The following is a 15,452-nucleotide window of genomic DNA, read 5'->3' as shown; positions in this document are numbered from 1 at the left end:
GCAGAATAAATACACACATACTGTACATACAGTATGCATGTATATATGTATGCAAACTATGCATGTACAAACTAGACTTGTGGAGGTGGGTTTCACATTAAAGGCTTTCTTTTGTTTTGTTTTTACCAGGGTTGGACGGAGGCAGACGGAGATCTGTCCTTGAGAATAAAATGTCTCTCAGAATCATCAGTAATCGCTACTACTTGCACATATTCATGAGCATAATGATGCTTAACCCATTCTGACCTGAGATCAGATTCATACGAGGTTTCCGCCGGACACACACTGGTCTGATGAACCCATTCTGACCTGAGATCAGATTCTAAAAATGTCAGTCGTTCTTCGATTTTTTTCAAAAATAGCAGACCTACAAGCTCGTATCGCGCCACTCGGTGGCGCGATATGAGCTTGTAGATCTGCTATTTTTCAATAGCTAAAGCATAACATTATGCTAACACCAAAATGGGTGCCCGGTCAGAATGGGTTAATACCTTTTTAAGACTTTCTTTCTTGAATCTGTACACACTACAGAAGAAACTGTTCCTGTATTTAAAAAAAAAAAGGAACCCGAAACGCATCCTGTATTCGTAGAGACAAAGTATTTGTAATGTCAGTGTTTTACAGTTCGCTACCGTGGCAGAAGAACCATCTTCGACAGGGAATGCAACCTCCTTCCTCGCTTGCCTGTGCAGATTCCTTAATACTGAAAACGGTGGCTGGATTTGGCATTCAGATTGTCATGAAAGAAACGATGAAACTTCCTCACAGTTTGTTTTAGTATCTCATAGTTTTGCCAGCCATTTCGCTTGGAATACCTCACAACGGAGGTTCCTGGAAGGCTTTGCATCAGCAGTAACCTGATGTACAGCTGAAGCCCGCATTTATACTTGGTAGATGTGCGCGTAGTAGTCAGGCTTGAGTGTAGGGTTGGGATCTCTTTTAACAATTCCCATTCCTTAACAATTCCCTCTTAACTGTCTGTTTCCTTAGCGGTTCCCTTTAACCATTCCTCCCTGGGGTTCCAAATGGACCCTTAGAAGTTTGTAACTCTGAGTCTGAGGCCACTTTTCCACCGAAATAACTTTTATTCTGAACTGTTCTTTATTATTTATGATGGTTTATATCACATCTGCATCTTCCAACCTGAATAGTGACACGGCCACTTTGGTTCCCCACTTCAGGGCAAGTATTTTTTTGGTTCCTGTTCCGAACCAACTTTTAGCGATATGAACCAATTAATTTGGTTCAAAATTAGGCAGGAATAAAAGAACGGAACCGGTTCAACCCCGGTGGAAAAGGGGCCTGAGAGCGCACAAATGAATCACAAATGAATGATATTTGTACACTCTCTCCTTGAAATGAAAACTTTTGAGAAAACCACCGCCATTGCCATTGCCTAGCAGGACGTGAAGTCTGCATACCAGCTCTGACAGGGTGATAAAACCCGGTTCTAGGAACCGTTTCCAAATGTGATGGAACCGATTCCTGGTTCCTCAATGTTGTATGCGGTTCCTTGGAGTCGAATGCCAAACCTACAAAGACGTGGAGGTTGGTGGTGTGAGCTCCAACCACCACCCAGCATCAATAAATTAAACAGAGGTCACAGTGCTGTGACATCCACGCCGAAAACAAGTTTTTTTTTTGCAGCCATGGTTATTCATTCAGGACGTCCAATGGGGGGGGGGGGGGGGGGGGGGGGGAAGCATCCTTCACTTGGCAGACCAAAGACTCCAGAATATCACTGTGTAGATATTAGTCTGGATCTTCGGTGTGGAAGATTTATTTCCAAACAGATTCCAGCGTCACAGCAAAAAAAAAAAAAGTCTCACTTTGAATAGTGGGCTCTGATTGGTCACCCACAACTATGGGGGTGAGCGAAATGTAATCCAAACTGAGGAGTGCCAGACCAATCTCCCCAGGGATTTCATTTCCTGTGGCAGATTTGTCTAGTTTCCAGGCTAAAATGGATGTTGTCACTGGCAGTGTGGAACGGAACTGGTGCAGGATATACAGTACAGCAAAGTGGATTGAAACAGTGACGATTCCGTATAGAAATTGAGGCCGGTCAGGGTCAGCTCAAAGTCCTGCGGCCTTTATATAAATATACTGTGTGTGTGTGTGTGTGTGGAGTGGGTGGTCTATACAACAGCGGCAGATGGAGCTGCAGGCAACCTGTTAACGTGATCCTCCTCCTCCTCCTCCTCTTGGTCTTCTATTGGCAGCACCGTGCGTCCGTCATCCCCCAAAGCTCTCAGACCTCTCCAGCCCCGCTGCCATTGGCTGGCTGTGTGGCCCGCCTGCTCTAGCGGGGGAGGGAAGTGATGACAGAGGAGCGCGGCCCCCCCGCACGTCCTTTCTAAGTGATCTTCTCATGTTGGATCTGGTAGTAGCACGCCTGAGGGAGAGGTTATGTGATGCACGCGCACACGTACACACACGTACACACACACACACACACACACACACACACACACACACACACGTAAATGAAACAATACAATTAATTTTCAACTTTTTCAAAAAGTAAAATCTTTCGAAAATAATAAGAAAATCAGACCCATCTGAAGTGGGTGGTGCTGTACTGTACTGTACTGTACTGTACTGTACTGTACTGTACTGTACTGTACTGTACTGTACTGTACTGTACTGTACTGTACTGTACTGTACTGTACTGTACTGTACTGTACTGTACTGTACTGTACAAGCCCTCCTCCCTGGCCTGTGTGTGTCTGCATCTGTGTGTTAGGTGAACAAACGCTATAACGCTATATTCGTGCTCGAACCACACAGCCAGGGACACAGGGGCAGACCCAGGGACCCAGCCACACACATAGCTGTCTATAGGAGTGGTTGCACCGCAAAAAATAAATGTACAAGCTCTAAGCGCGGCACGAAGTGACGCACGTGCGTGCGTGTCAGTGTTACCTTGAGTGTGGTGAACATGATGCCGTGCTCTCCATGTTGAACACATGGATCCATCAGGTCCTCAATCAGACTGACCTCTGACCCCAAGTTCCTGATCCTGGAGAGGAGAGGAGGGTAGAGGAGAGGGGCATTGGTCCACAGGCGCAGAAATACATGAATCAATACAATAACAAAGAATTGGCTTGTATGCTGTGAATGTGAATGTCAGTGTACATATGCTGCTTATCCTCCTTAATATAGGACAGGCGCATAGGAGTGAACAACAGCCAACACATACTGTAGGAAAAGGAAAATATCCAGCACACATTCTTCACTTACAGCAACCGTTGTATTCACTGCAATAAGAGTTCCTTTCCCCCCAAGCCACCAGACTTTTGTGAACTCTAAATAAGTGGAATATGCTCCATCTGTAATATGCGGCGGAGAGGACTCCTTGATTTTTGGTCTGTTGGGTGGATTTTGTCTCATTATGAACTGCCAGTGATTTTATTAGTGGAGTTTTTTTAGGCTTAGAGTACTTGTAAGCCACTGGCACGAAAATGTCATTCAATTATGCATTTGATGTATTGTCGATTGACAATAAAGCTATCCATCAGTAAATTGGTGGCTGTACAATACGTACAGTATCTGTAAAAGGGTGAGTGAGTGAGTGAGTGAGCGTGCACGTGCTGACCGTGCACGGAGCACCACACAGAGGAAGACGGGGAACAGGTCGTCCATGGACCACAGGAAGTTCTCCCTCTGCAGCTTAAGCACTTCCTGTGTGATCTCCTCAAACGTCTGCTGGATCACCTGCAGCTTGTCCGACGGCGTGAACGTGGTGCTGCAATCAAATCAATCAATCAATCAATCAATCACTTGAAGAAGTGGCTGCTTTTTGCTCTGAGGAAGGCTGGTGCCGAAACACGTTAGAGTGATTAACTGAGCCTTTGTAATGCATCCTCTTATTCTAGAGTGCTGCTACTCCCACATTAGTGTGGTAACATTTTCTAACTTGTAGATTTTTGGAACACACCCAGACGCACAGACACCGAGGCCTGACAAAATAAAAGTTTGGAATACAACTATGGATATAGTTGACAATTTCTTGTTGTAGTAGCTAAACTAGACGTAAAACACTTGACAGATGACTAAAATATTACTTAAACCAAAGACTATAGGCCCTTTCAGGTGGGCAGCGAGTGACGCAGGCATTGTCTGCTCCATTGTCTGCTCCATTGTCTGCTCCAGGTCTGCTCTATTGTCTGCTCCAGGTCTGCTCATGAGGGGCGCGGGACACGTAGGGTGGAAAGAAACCTCACCACTATCCAGGTCTATTCGCCCACTGGCGTGCGCACGAAACAAGCACGGGCGCGACAATTTCGCCAGTGAAAATACGCTTGCAGTAATCGCCACTCAACTTCTTTGCACATCCAAAATAAACACGCGCCTCTCATTGACAATGATTTACTAGGCCCGTCGGTGGTCAAAATGAACACTGCCATGTAGAGCTATACCTGATCTGCTGCAGGGTCTCTACTGCTGAGGCAAAGCAGGTGTCTTTAGTGCTGGAGAGGACCTAGGACAGACAGACAGACACACAGTCCAGTGCTGTTAAGTCGTGATTCAAAAAGCTGAAAACAGCAGATCTACAAGCTCTCAACTCGTCACGCTCTGTCTAGGACAGACAGACAGACACACAGTCCAGTGCTGTTAAGTCGTGATTCAAAAAGCTGAAAACAGCAGATCTACAAGCTCTCACCACGTCACGTTCGCAACGCGTTGAGAGCTTGTTGATCTGATTAAATCACTGTATTAAATAGTGCTTATTTCATGTTTTGTAGCAACATGAAACTTTGTGTTGGCATTACAGTATGTACCTGAACATTAAATAAAACAATAAAATAAAATAAATCTAAAACAAATTATAAAACAGTGTATACCTGCTGCTTCTCTCCCAACACAGCCATGGAGACAGGGATAGACACGGGCCAAAACTTCCTGAAAAAAAAAAAAAAGAAAGATAAACACACACATGCACGTGTACACACACACACAAACCCCCCCCCCCCCCCCCCTTATGGGGATTGTGAGTGACAGATTGAGTGAGTTAGATGTCGTGACAAAAACGCAAGGTTTTTGGTCGCAATGAATTGGTCAGAGGTCCTTTACAAAGGAGCTTTGACAAACGACTGTGAGCTTCAGTTCCCACAACCCTCTACCATATTGCGGAATTCTGTGGAAAACGACAGCACAGAAGTGACAAAACTGTGAAAAATGTGGGAATACTATGGGAGAATACTTTTTCGAAGTACAAAACAATAAGGGGTCTTCGACTCTTCGCCCCTTCGAGCTTGACCTCTAAGTAGTCTGTAACTATACCTAGGCTATCTCTGCAGTGGTTGGTATTTAATGACCTTGGTCACATGCACAGCTTCTTCCCAGAAACATGACTTTCTTTCCATCTTTCATTTTGATGTTATTTCCTGTATAAAGTGTTGCTGTATAAGATCCGAGTGTGCAAATGCATGGCTTTTTGGCTTCTATTCAGCCAAACCGGTCGGATACACAGGGGTCTATGGCACGTGGGGGGGGACATTCCATCGATTCTGTAAGGACGACGTACTGCTGGACTCCCAGGAAGGCGAGCAGGGCCAGGTCAGACTGCTTGTTGAGGCGCAGGACGCAGTCCCAGTACATGTCGTCCTCCTTCTCCTTGTCCAGGGCGTACAGGGTGAAGAGGGGAGGGTAGAGCCGTGGTAGCAGCACGGGCAGCAGCAGGGCACAGCAGCTCACCACACGCCTGAGGGGAGGACAGACACACACAGGACAATATTCAATATTTATTAAAATCCCCATTAGCTTCCCGCTGCCGCGGTCACTAATCTTCCTGGGGTCCACATATAACTAGGGATGGAGCTCAAAACCCGTGCCCAGGCACTGGTCTATGCCAGATTCATATCCAGGTTAAGCAGCACTGGTCTATGTCAGATTCATACCCAGGTTAAGCAGCACTGGTCTATGCCAGATTCATACCCAGGTTAAGCAGCACTGGTCTATGTCAGATTCATACCCAGGTTAAGCAGCACTGGTCTATGTCAGATTCATACCCAGGTTAAGCAGCACTGGTCTATGCCAGATTCATACCCAGGTTAACCCATTCTGACCTGAGATCAGATTCTAAAAATGTCTGTTTGAAAATGACAGTTTTCTGAAAAAGCTATGTTTCTATGTCAGTCGTTCTTCGATTTTTCAAAAATAGCAGACCTACAAGCTCGTAGCGCGCCACTCGGTGGCGCGCTATGAGCTTGTAGATCTGCTATTTTTCAATAGCTAAAGCATAGCATAATGCTAACACCAAAAGGGGTTCCCGCCTCTGGTCTATGTCAGATTCATACCCAGGTTTAGGAGACTCCAGCGGAGCGCCAGTGGAGCCCGCCTCGCTCTTCTCCTGACCCTCTGTGGAGGGCTCTGGAATCACACCGCCCTCTTCTGGCAGGTCAGGGAACAGAAACCTATAAGGCAGACATGAAATGCATTCTTTCAAAGCTATGTTATATTGTGTACACAAAATATCATCTGTGTATATGTTCCTATCCATCATCAACATAACAATATAATTGTATACAAATATAAAGGTTGAGACTTTGTCTTTAAATATTTCTTTATTTCATGCACTTTGAATAGTTTTTGTGTCTGAACTTTACAAATAAACCTGCATTACCTAAATTAAAATTAAATTAAAACCCCATAATTACAACTTCCTTTTATACTTTGGCTGTTCAAAAATAGCAGATATGCTTGGCAGGCCTTGATGGGGTCATAAAGGCTGATTTTACACTTGGTTGAATGCTGGAAATAGCAGATCTACTTACAAGCTTGTAGATCTGCTATTTTCAGAGCACAACAACCGAGCACAACCAAGCACAAAATGACGACGTTATCTGTACATTTACTGTACTGTTTGTTTTGACGTGGTATTCATCAGTGAAAAAAAAGGTAGTCGACGGATATTTTCCAGTCATAGTTTTAGTCGAGGAAATGAACACAGCACCTGACTATGTGGAAGATGCGGCTGAGGTAGGACTTGATCTCGTTGACGGCCTGCAGCAGGAGGCGCCGGTTGGCGCCCACGCCCACGTACGTCATCCTGTACACGGCCACCAGGTTCTCCAGCAGCCTGCCCAGAGGGTGCAGCGGAGTGTCACACGCCTGGGATGGGACGCGCACGCACATAGACACCAGAAGGAAAGAACAGGAAACACATGAGTACGGTCATCAAAGTAGAAGCGCACACGCGTACACACACGGAAACCAACTTTTAGGGATCTGCCCCAATTCATTTTCAGTGGAAATACTCTGAGCTGGTTCAATAATAGGCGGGAAAAGAAGTAACTGTAGCCGGTTCAACCCCGGAGGAAAAAGGGGCCTGCGTGAGATGGCCCGCGTAATACCGCGGCTCCCGCCTCTCGCTTTGAAAAACTCTTGCCTTTAAGGGTTAAACCAAAAACCACAAAAGTGGAGAACGTGCCACTCCAAAATAAAAGACGCAAGACTGGCTCAGATGCAAATTAAGTTGCATCTGAGCCAGTCCTCACACTGATTTGGCTCAGGGGCCGGATAGGAACCACGAGATTCCAGTTCTCCCGCAGAGTTAATTAGTGTCTTGAGACTTGAACCCCAAATTGCTCCCGATGTACAGGTTGGTGCCTTGCATGGTTTCCTCCGCCATCGGTGTGTGACTGTGTGTGTGTGTGTGTGTGTACAGGACAGGACAACAATAATGTATAAACACAGCACTGTAAAAATAGACTGGTTTGATCACAATGACAGTATGACACGCATGCCAATTCACTACAAAATATTCCAAATACCCCAGATATTGTGTTCATCAATGAAATTAGAAAAACTGTTACTATATTTGAAATAGGCTGCCCATTTGATTTGTATATGGACACTTGCTTTACATCCAAACTTATGAAATATCAGCTTCTGGTGGAACGTATTATGGCCTTGGGATATAACTGTCAACTTATTGTCCTTGTATTTGGAAGTCTGGGCCATGTCCATAAACTTGTGCTCAGGGGTCTGCAATTGGGTGGATTGTTAAAAACAAATGCAAAAAAGCTGGCTAAATACTGTTCTGTCTCAGCTACTATGGGCAGTCTGTCTGTCTGGAGAAGGCGTTGTTTCATTTATCCCTAGGTGGCTTAAAAAAAAAAAAAAAAAAAAAACCTGTCTAGTAGTGTCAAGTAATAGTATGTAAACAATGTGCTATATATAAAAGAAAAATCCTTCTTTTCCCTCTGTGTGTTAAGCATGTGCAGCAGCTATATCTGGTTGGACCATATAATGTATAACCTAATTCTGATCAGTGTTTGGGTCTATTGTATTACGCCTCTTGTGCAGATCCAAATAAAATAATTCAAATGTGTGTATTTGGATAAAAGCGCTATATAAATGCACCATTTACCATTTGATATATTGCAAAGATTTTAAAGATTATTCCAAAATGTATCTTCTCAATTATTTGATTAATCAAAAATAGTTATCGATAGAATAATCACTTGGAAGGTGACTGCAATGGCACTTGTGATGCTTTGAGTTCTTGCAGTTGTTCAGTTAGTGCAAGGGATCGTAAACAATCACTTGTCACCTGGGCTAATCTGGCAGTCTGGACGCTCACGCACCCCCGCACACGCACACGCACACGCACACGCACACGCACACACACACACACACACACACACACACACACACACACACACACACACACACACACACACACACACGGCGAGTGTGCAAAGTGTGTCAGTGTGTTTCCATCTGTCACAGGGAGGATTAAGTCAGGCAGGATGCCCTAGATAATTAGACCCTTGATCTAAAGCCACACACCACACCAATGATCTGCCATGCAACTCCTTGCAACCATGTTCACATTAACAGATATTTAATTACAGAGGTGGACACAAATAATAATTTAGTATACAGTACGGCCAGTCAGTGTGTGTGAGCGCATTTCTCATCTATTAGGTCTAACGTCAGGGTTTGCTCTGTTTCTATGTCAAAGTTGAAAAACAAAAACAAATGAGTTCACCAGGGTGACCTGACCCGACGTTTTCGGGCCAGGCCGAAAATGGGTCGGGTTCTGTTCTGTCTGTCTGTGTATTCATCTATTATGGAGATAGTGCTCACATTCTGCTCAAACCCGACCCTATCCTACTCGACTTTTTAGGGCCGGGTCAGGCGACTGACCACCTCATAGTCGACTAAAAAAAAAAAAAAAAAAAGAATATTGTATTATTCCACTAGGTCTGTGGGGGACATAAACACATTTGAACATTCTGACTGTTCAAATCTCCAATGTGCATCTGGAGTGTGTCTGCCTGTGTGGCAATGTGCCACTGCCTGTGACTTGAATCGCACAGTGCGCTGGCCTGATAGACTCCAGAATCTCAATCTCACCTGCTGTGCTCAATCTGGCTAATGACAAGCCTCTCAGTTGTTAAAAAGAAAGATTTGAACAGTCAGAATGTTCAAATGTGTTTATGTCCCCCACAGACCTAGTGGAATAATACAATATTTTTGTAAATATTGTATTTTTATATACAATTTTTTGGGGCAAAAAAAAAACAAACTTTTGCTTAGTCGACTATTAGTCGACTAACAGCTAATTTATTCATCTATCAGTCGACTATACAAATCCTTAGTCGGGGACAGCCCTAGTGTGTGTGTGTGTGTGTGTGTGTGTGTGTGTGTGTGTGTGTGTGTGTGTGTGTGTGTGAATGTACACCTTGAGGAGGTAGCAGCGTATGACATGGTATCTCTCCATGGTGATTGGTCCGCTGTGCTGAGGAATGAACTCCAGGCTCTCCAAGATTCTGCTGTGGCTCCGAGACAGCAGCTCAGGACTGGGAGAGGACGCACGCACACACGCACACGCACACACACACACACACACACACACACACACACACACACACACACACACACACACACACACACACACACACACAGTTAGAATTATGTTTCAGACACTTGAAAGAATACTTGAAACTCGTCGGGGTGCAACAGTCGATATAATTGACCCATTTAGACCGGGAACCCCGATACGTAACTAACTATAACATACCTCCATCCGGGAACCCCTTTTTAGGGCTGTTGTTAATATGTACAGTATATAGCAACATCTTTTATTTTATTTTGTTATAATACTTTCATAATGGATAGTCACAGTCTTAGACACTTTGCTACTCTGGGAATGTTTGGTACTGTTGTATATTTCTTGCCACTAATTGAGTGACCCTGGTGGGCCCCTGGGTGGTGAGCTGTGGTGAGCTGGTGACATATACAGCAGTGGTTCTCAAGTACAATGCTCCAGTATAATATTATATGTGGGTAGTCTCTCCTGAAGTGCCCAGGTACAATATGTGTTTGTGAGGTTGTGTGTGTGTGTGTGTGTTTGTGTGTGTGGGTCTAACCTGTCCTGGATGTGTCGTCTGCTAGTGGTGAGGGCCACAGCGATGTTGTCCCAGGCCCTGCACTGGTCTCCCTGACCCGAGGGCTCACAGCCCAGCTGGCTCCAGCACTCCTCAAACACAGCCTGCCACTTATCCTCCGCACGCACGCACAGACGACCCAGCTTACTGCCTCGACACAGGTACATACACACACACACACACACACACACACACACACACACACACACACACACACACACACACACACACACACACACACACACACACACACACACACACACACACACACACAGCAAGTGTTCAAGAACGTAAACAGAAAATGCAAGTAGATTAGCTGCTACAACTAGGGTTGTGCAGTGGAGAGGAAGATGATGAAATTAATTGGATATTCTTTTCTGATAGACTCACAATTATTGTACTGTGATTCCTGTACCTCTTGTCCAGATGTCCAGACATTGATCAAAATTTAGATTTTTGTATTCTTCAAATTGTTTTTTCCAGATGTGGGCGAGAGTTAGTTTGTACCTGTGTGATGACTTCAGTAAAAACCAGTAAGATCATCAATATTACAAGCCAAGGATTCATGTTAAGCAAATGACTTACGGCAACCACCAGGGGTCAGCGTTTATTAAAGTACTACAGTATGTGTTGCTCTAAAGGTCATTTACCTTTTTTATTATTCTGATGGATTTTATAGACAAACTACCACATACATAACAACACACACACACACACACACACAGGTTGACTTACACAGTGCGCGTCTTGTCCTTGTCTGTGTCGTAAAGGTTGGGTTTGTGGTAGGAACCAGCGACCTTGAGCCCGGAGCCCCATTCCCCACTGAAGGAGCCCTCCAGATAGTCTCCGTTAGCCATGGTCAAGACACCCTGAGAGTGAACAACACACACACACGCGCATCAGCAAAAGCAGATTATAAAGCGTCACAATCATTTTAACCATTATTTTATACTTTAGCTATTAAAAAATCGCAGATATACAAATCAGCCGTCTCAGTAACAGTTTCTTCCCCCAGGCAGTCAGGCTGCTTAACAGCTGACCTTGAACTGTATTGTCACTTCACTTTGTTTGTGATCTTTCTTTGCACTATAGATGTTTGGTTTTGTCCTGTGTCTATAAGACTGAGAGTGCTCTGAGCATGTCACTGTATTTATACTCTGTATCGATACATATGACAAATAAACCCGAACCTGAGCATATACGTAGATCTATTTTTGAAAAATCACATCTTTTAACTCAAGTCTTTGCTTCTGTGGGTCCCTGGGAACAAAAGTATTTTAAGATTGGGGGTCCAGGGCCATAATAAACATAATCATTTTGGGGGTTCTTGACACGTTTGAGCACCACTGATGCAACAACATGATTTTCAAAAAAATGTCAGGATTTAGAAGACATACAGTATTATGTAGAATCGGTATTAACCCATTCTGGGCGGGAAACCCTTTTGGTGTTTTAAGCATTATGTTATACTTTAGCTATTGAAAAATAGCAGATCTACAAGCTCATAGCTACGAGCTTGTAGGTCTGCCACACACACACACACACACACACACACACACACACACACACACACACACACACACACACACACACACACACACACACACACACACACACACACACACACACACACACACACACACACACACACACACACACACACAGCTATTTTTTCAAATCTTTGCTTCTGGGGGGGGGTCCCACTCCCTGGAACAACATATTTTCAGATGGGGGTCGGCGGACGGCGGCCAATTACATATAATCTTGGGGGTTCTTGACATGAAAATGTCTAAGAACGACTGACATAGAAAACTGTCAGGATTTAGAAGACATTTGTAGAATCGTTCCCAGGTCAAAATGGGTCTTAATGGGTCAATGTAGCGTGGGTCACCTTGCCGTTGAGGGTCCAGTCCTCCGAGAACTCCCCCTCATAGGTCGTGTCGTCTTCGGAGACGAGGACCCCTGTCCCCTGTGAGTGAGATGGAGACATACACGTTAATACATGTCTAATACATGTCTAATAGATGTCTAATAAATGCCAACATCAAGTTCATTTCCACTGTGACCGATGGGCTTGTCTCCTTTACTGTCACATGGAAGAGCCATTTAATTCTAAAGGAATCTAGTCATAATGGGGAAGGGGGAATGACTTTTACTGCTTATGAGTGCACAACAGGGCTATTAGAGGTTATGTGTCTTGCTCAGGGTCACCATGACACGCACATACACTGGACAAGTTTCTAGCACATTTAAAAAAATGATTTGTTTTTTCCAAAGGCCTAGCAATCATGGTGCAATAATGAGCCTCTTACACCGCTGTGGTATCAATGCACAAAGACAGACTTAAGTGAACACGACAAACATAACAGATCTACAAGCGAACCACGTATCTTTTTTTTTCTTCCATTTTACATCTTTCATGTTGGACAAAAACAATGTATTTTCTTGCAGTCTGACTTTTGTGTTTTTTCCGTAAACTAACGCCCTACTTGAGCATACTACAGTGTGACACAAAAGCTTGTAGATCTGCTGCTTTTGCTATTTTGGAATTTAAATCCTGAAAAGTAACAGTTTTACAGAGAGGACAGAGATGGATTTTTTTTTTTTATCTAAACATTATTTTGATTAATTCCAAACCTTTTCCAGGCCTGGCGGAAAACCGTTTTTCTAATTTGTAAATATTTCCAGGAATTCCATTACCGTGGGAACCTTGACTGGGCAAGCTGAGGGTCGAAACGCGTTCACCTTCCGAGTCTACCCTCTGCAGCTACAGCAAACAGAATGACAGTCCTGAATGCTCACCATCATCTTGTTGTCCTTGAAGAAGCCTTCGTAGTACAGACCGAACTGGGTGACGACAACGGCGGTGCCTTGACGCTGATGGTCCTGCCACATGCCCATATACTTCTCCCCCCTGTGTGTGAAACAAACAGACACAAAAAACAGCACAGAGTAACAAATGGATAAATTACCACAGAGGATTATACTTCTTTTTCATTTCTTTTTTTACAGTGTTAAGGAATTCTGAATACCTAAAGTTGGTTATACTAGACCGGTGCCCGGCTGTAGAGCACAGAGTCGGTGCTCTATCAGATTTGAAAGGTTCTTTCAAACCCGATAGTCATTGCATTATTCTTGTCTATCTGTTTCCATACGCGTTCACAGGCTAAGCAGACTATGCAGACTATGTCTGGATCTGTGTGCACAACCGGGCCGGTCAAATGTTATAATTATGTTCTCAATGTGGAGACTAAAAAGGTGGGGATTAAAATATACTTGGGCCACTGGACTCACAATTTATTGCTGTGGTTTCAGTTATTTTTGAGCGCCGCTAGCCCCTCCTGGCTTTGTGCGTGCCCCCCATGTGGCAGCCAAGTCTATGACTATGGACTTTTACTATGACGTAGTGGGTGCCCCAAAGGCACCCCTCACTTAACCCATTCTGACCTGAGATCAGATTCATACGAGGTTTCCACTGGACACACACTGGTCTGATTAACCCATTCTGACCTGAGATCAGATTCTAAAAAATGTCAGTCGTTCTTCGATTTTTCAAAAATAGCAGACCTACAAGCTCGTATCGAGCCACTCGGTGGCGCGCTATGAGCTTGTAGATCTGCTATTTTTCAATAGCTAAATTATAACATGATGCTAACACCAAAATGGGTTCCCGTTCAGAATGGGTTAACACAAGTGTGATTTTCGAGGGGCGGCCAGCCCCTCCAACGCCTGGCTTTGTGTGTGCCGCCCGTGACATCATGTCTGTGGCTTTTATGGAACATTTTCGTCCAATTAAACTTTCAGGACAAGTCAAGGGCAAGTCAATGGCAAATGATGTACGTGGTGATCATTACGAAAAAAAGGCACCCCTCACTCCACACAAGTGTTCCTTTTTCTTTGTTTGTTGCCGTTTGTAGTCATGGCTGCCAGTTCCCACCTCATGTCATGCGGGAGTCCAGACCACTCCAGCTTGTACTGAACAACCGCTTGCTTGCATAAGGTCTTCAGACTGGGGCATATAGGAATTGGACCAGCGTCGCTCTGAAATAAGCGACGTTGGTCTCCCTAATATGGCAAATTGAGGTCTAGTATATATAATTTAACTATGTTAATTGTAGGAAACAAATATTAAATAAAAACAAATACGAGATACGCTGGTGTACTCATCAAGGGTCCTAGTCTTGATGTTTAGTGCCTCAGGAAGGACCTATGATATGCCCTTACTTTACTGCCTTTACTGCCTTAAATAGCACCCTTAAATAGCACCCTTACATAGCATTTCTGTTGGCTTAGATAGCATTTGACACAGACTTATAGCATGTTATGTAGACAGCACTATAATTGTATTGTATATAGTCATAGCACGCCATAGTACATATGTATAGCATAGTAGTGAATATGTATAGTTTATTATGTATAGTGTATGTATAGTTTCATCATATAGATATTCCACTGTTACCTTCTTATCTTACGCATGTTTCATGATAAATGCTTTTATGTGATGTATTCCCATGCTTTTGTTCTTGCCTAAATGTAAGTCGCTCTGGATTAAGAGCGTCTGCTAAATGCCTAAATTGTAAATTGTAAATTGCCTCCCTCACAAAAAACGAAATAAAAAAAAACGATTACAAAAACAACACGTACTTGGTGATGTCATCCAAGACGCCGTAGCCCGTCTTCTTGTCGTGCAGCCAGTGTCCAATGAAGACGCTGGGCGACGAGGTGTTGAGCTTGCCGCTGCGCAGCATGCCGTGGCCATGGCGCATGTTGTCCTGGAAGGAGCCCTCGTACACCTCACCGCTCGCATAGCTGGAGAGAGACGCGACAGGCAATATGCATGGTTTAACCCATTCTGACCTGAGATCAGATTCATACGAGGTTTCCACTGGACACACACTGGTCTGATGAACCCATCCTGACCTGAGATCAGATTCTAAAAATGTCAGTCGTTCTTCGATAATAAAAAAAAATAGCAGACCTACAAGCTCGTATCGCGCCACTCGGTGGCGCGATATGAGCTTGTAGATCTGCTATTTTTAAATAGCTAAA

At 44.1% G+C, this 15,452-nt stretch overlaps 1 protein-coding gene across 4 annotated transcripts in view; it reads right to left on the bottom strand.

Moving 5' to 3' along the window:
• Nucleotides 1-490: 490 nt before the first annotated feature.
• als2b (alsin Rho guanine nucleotide exchange factor ALS2 b) overlaps nucleotides 491-15,452 on the bottom strand; it is a 45,974-nt gene continuing 31,012 nt past the window's right edge. For 3 of the 4 annotated variants that reach the window (XM_083758837.1, XM_083758839.1, XM_083758840.1), the window contains 14 exons: nucleotides 15,048-15,212; nucleotides 13,206-13,317; nucleotides 12,295-12,372; nucleotides 11,139-11,272; nucleotides 10,386-10,550; nucleotides 9,698-9,815; nucleotides 6,959-7,116; nucleotides 6,303-6,419; nucleotides 5,531-5,707; nucleotides 4,848-4,905; nucleotides 4,422-4,483; nucleotides 3,599-3,748; nucleotides 2,926-3,022; nucleotides 491-2,395 (listed from right to left, as the gene is read on the bottom strand). In XM_083758837.1, coding sequence (XP_083614963.1) covers nucleotides 2,357-2,395; nucleotides 2,926-3,022; nucleotides 3,599-3,748; nucleotides 4,422-4,483; nucleotides 4,848-4,905; nucleotides 5,531-5,707; nucleotides 6,303-6,419; nucleotides 6,959-7,116; nucleotides 9,698-9,815; nucleotides 10,386-10,550; nucleotides 11,139-11,272; nucleotides 12,295-12,372; nucleotides 13,206-13,317; nucleotides 15,048-15,212 — 1,630 coding nt within the window. In that variant the 3' untranslated portion in view covers nucleotides 491-2,356. Of the gene's footprint in view, nucleotides 2,396-2,925; nucleotides 3,023-3,547; nucleotides 3,749-4,421; nucleotides 4,484-4,847; nucleotides 4,906-5,530; nucleotides 5,708-6,302; nucleotides 6,420-6,958; nucleotides 7,117-9,697; nucleotides 9,816-10,385; nucleotides 10,551-11,138; nucleotides 11,273-12,294; nucleotides 12,373-13,205; nucleotides 13,318-15,047; nucleotides 15,213-15,452 lie in introns of all 4 variants that reach the window. The other variant, XM_083758838.1, reaches the window with a different exon arrangement.

Source organism: Protomyctophum parallelum, assembly GCF_964188405.1.
Source record: "Protomyctophum parallelum genome assembly, chromosome: 23".
In the NCBI taxonomy this organism is placed as follows: domain Eukaryota; kingdom Metazoa; phylum Chordata; class Actinopteri; order Myctophiformes; family Myctophidae; genus Protomyctophum; species Protomyctophum parallelum.
Note: the sequence above shows the minus strand (reverse complement) of the source record. Positions and strands in the feature narration are given on the sequence as shown.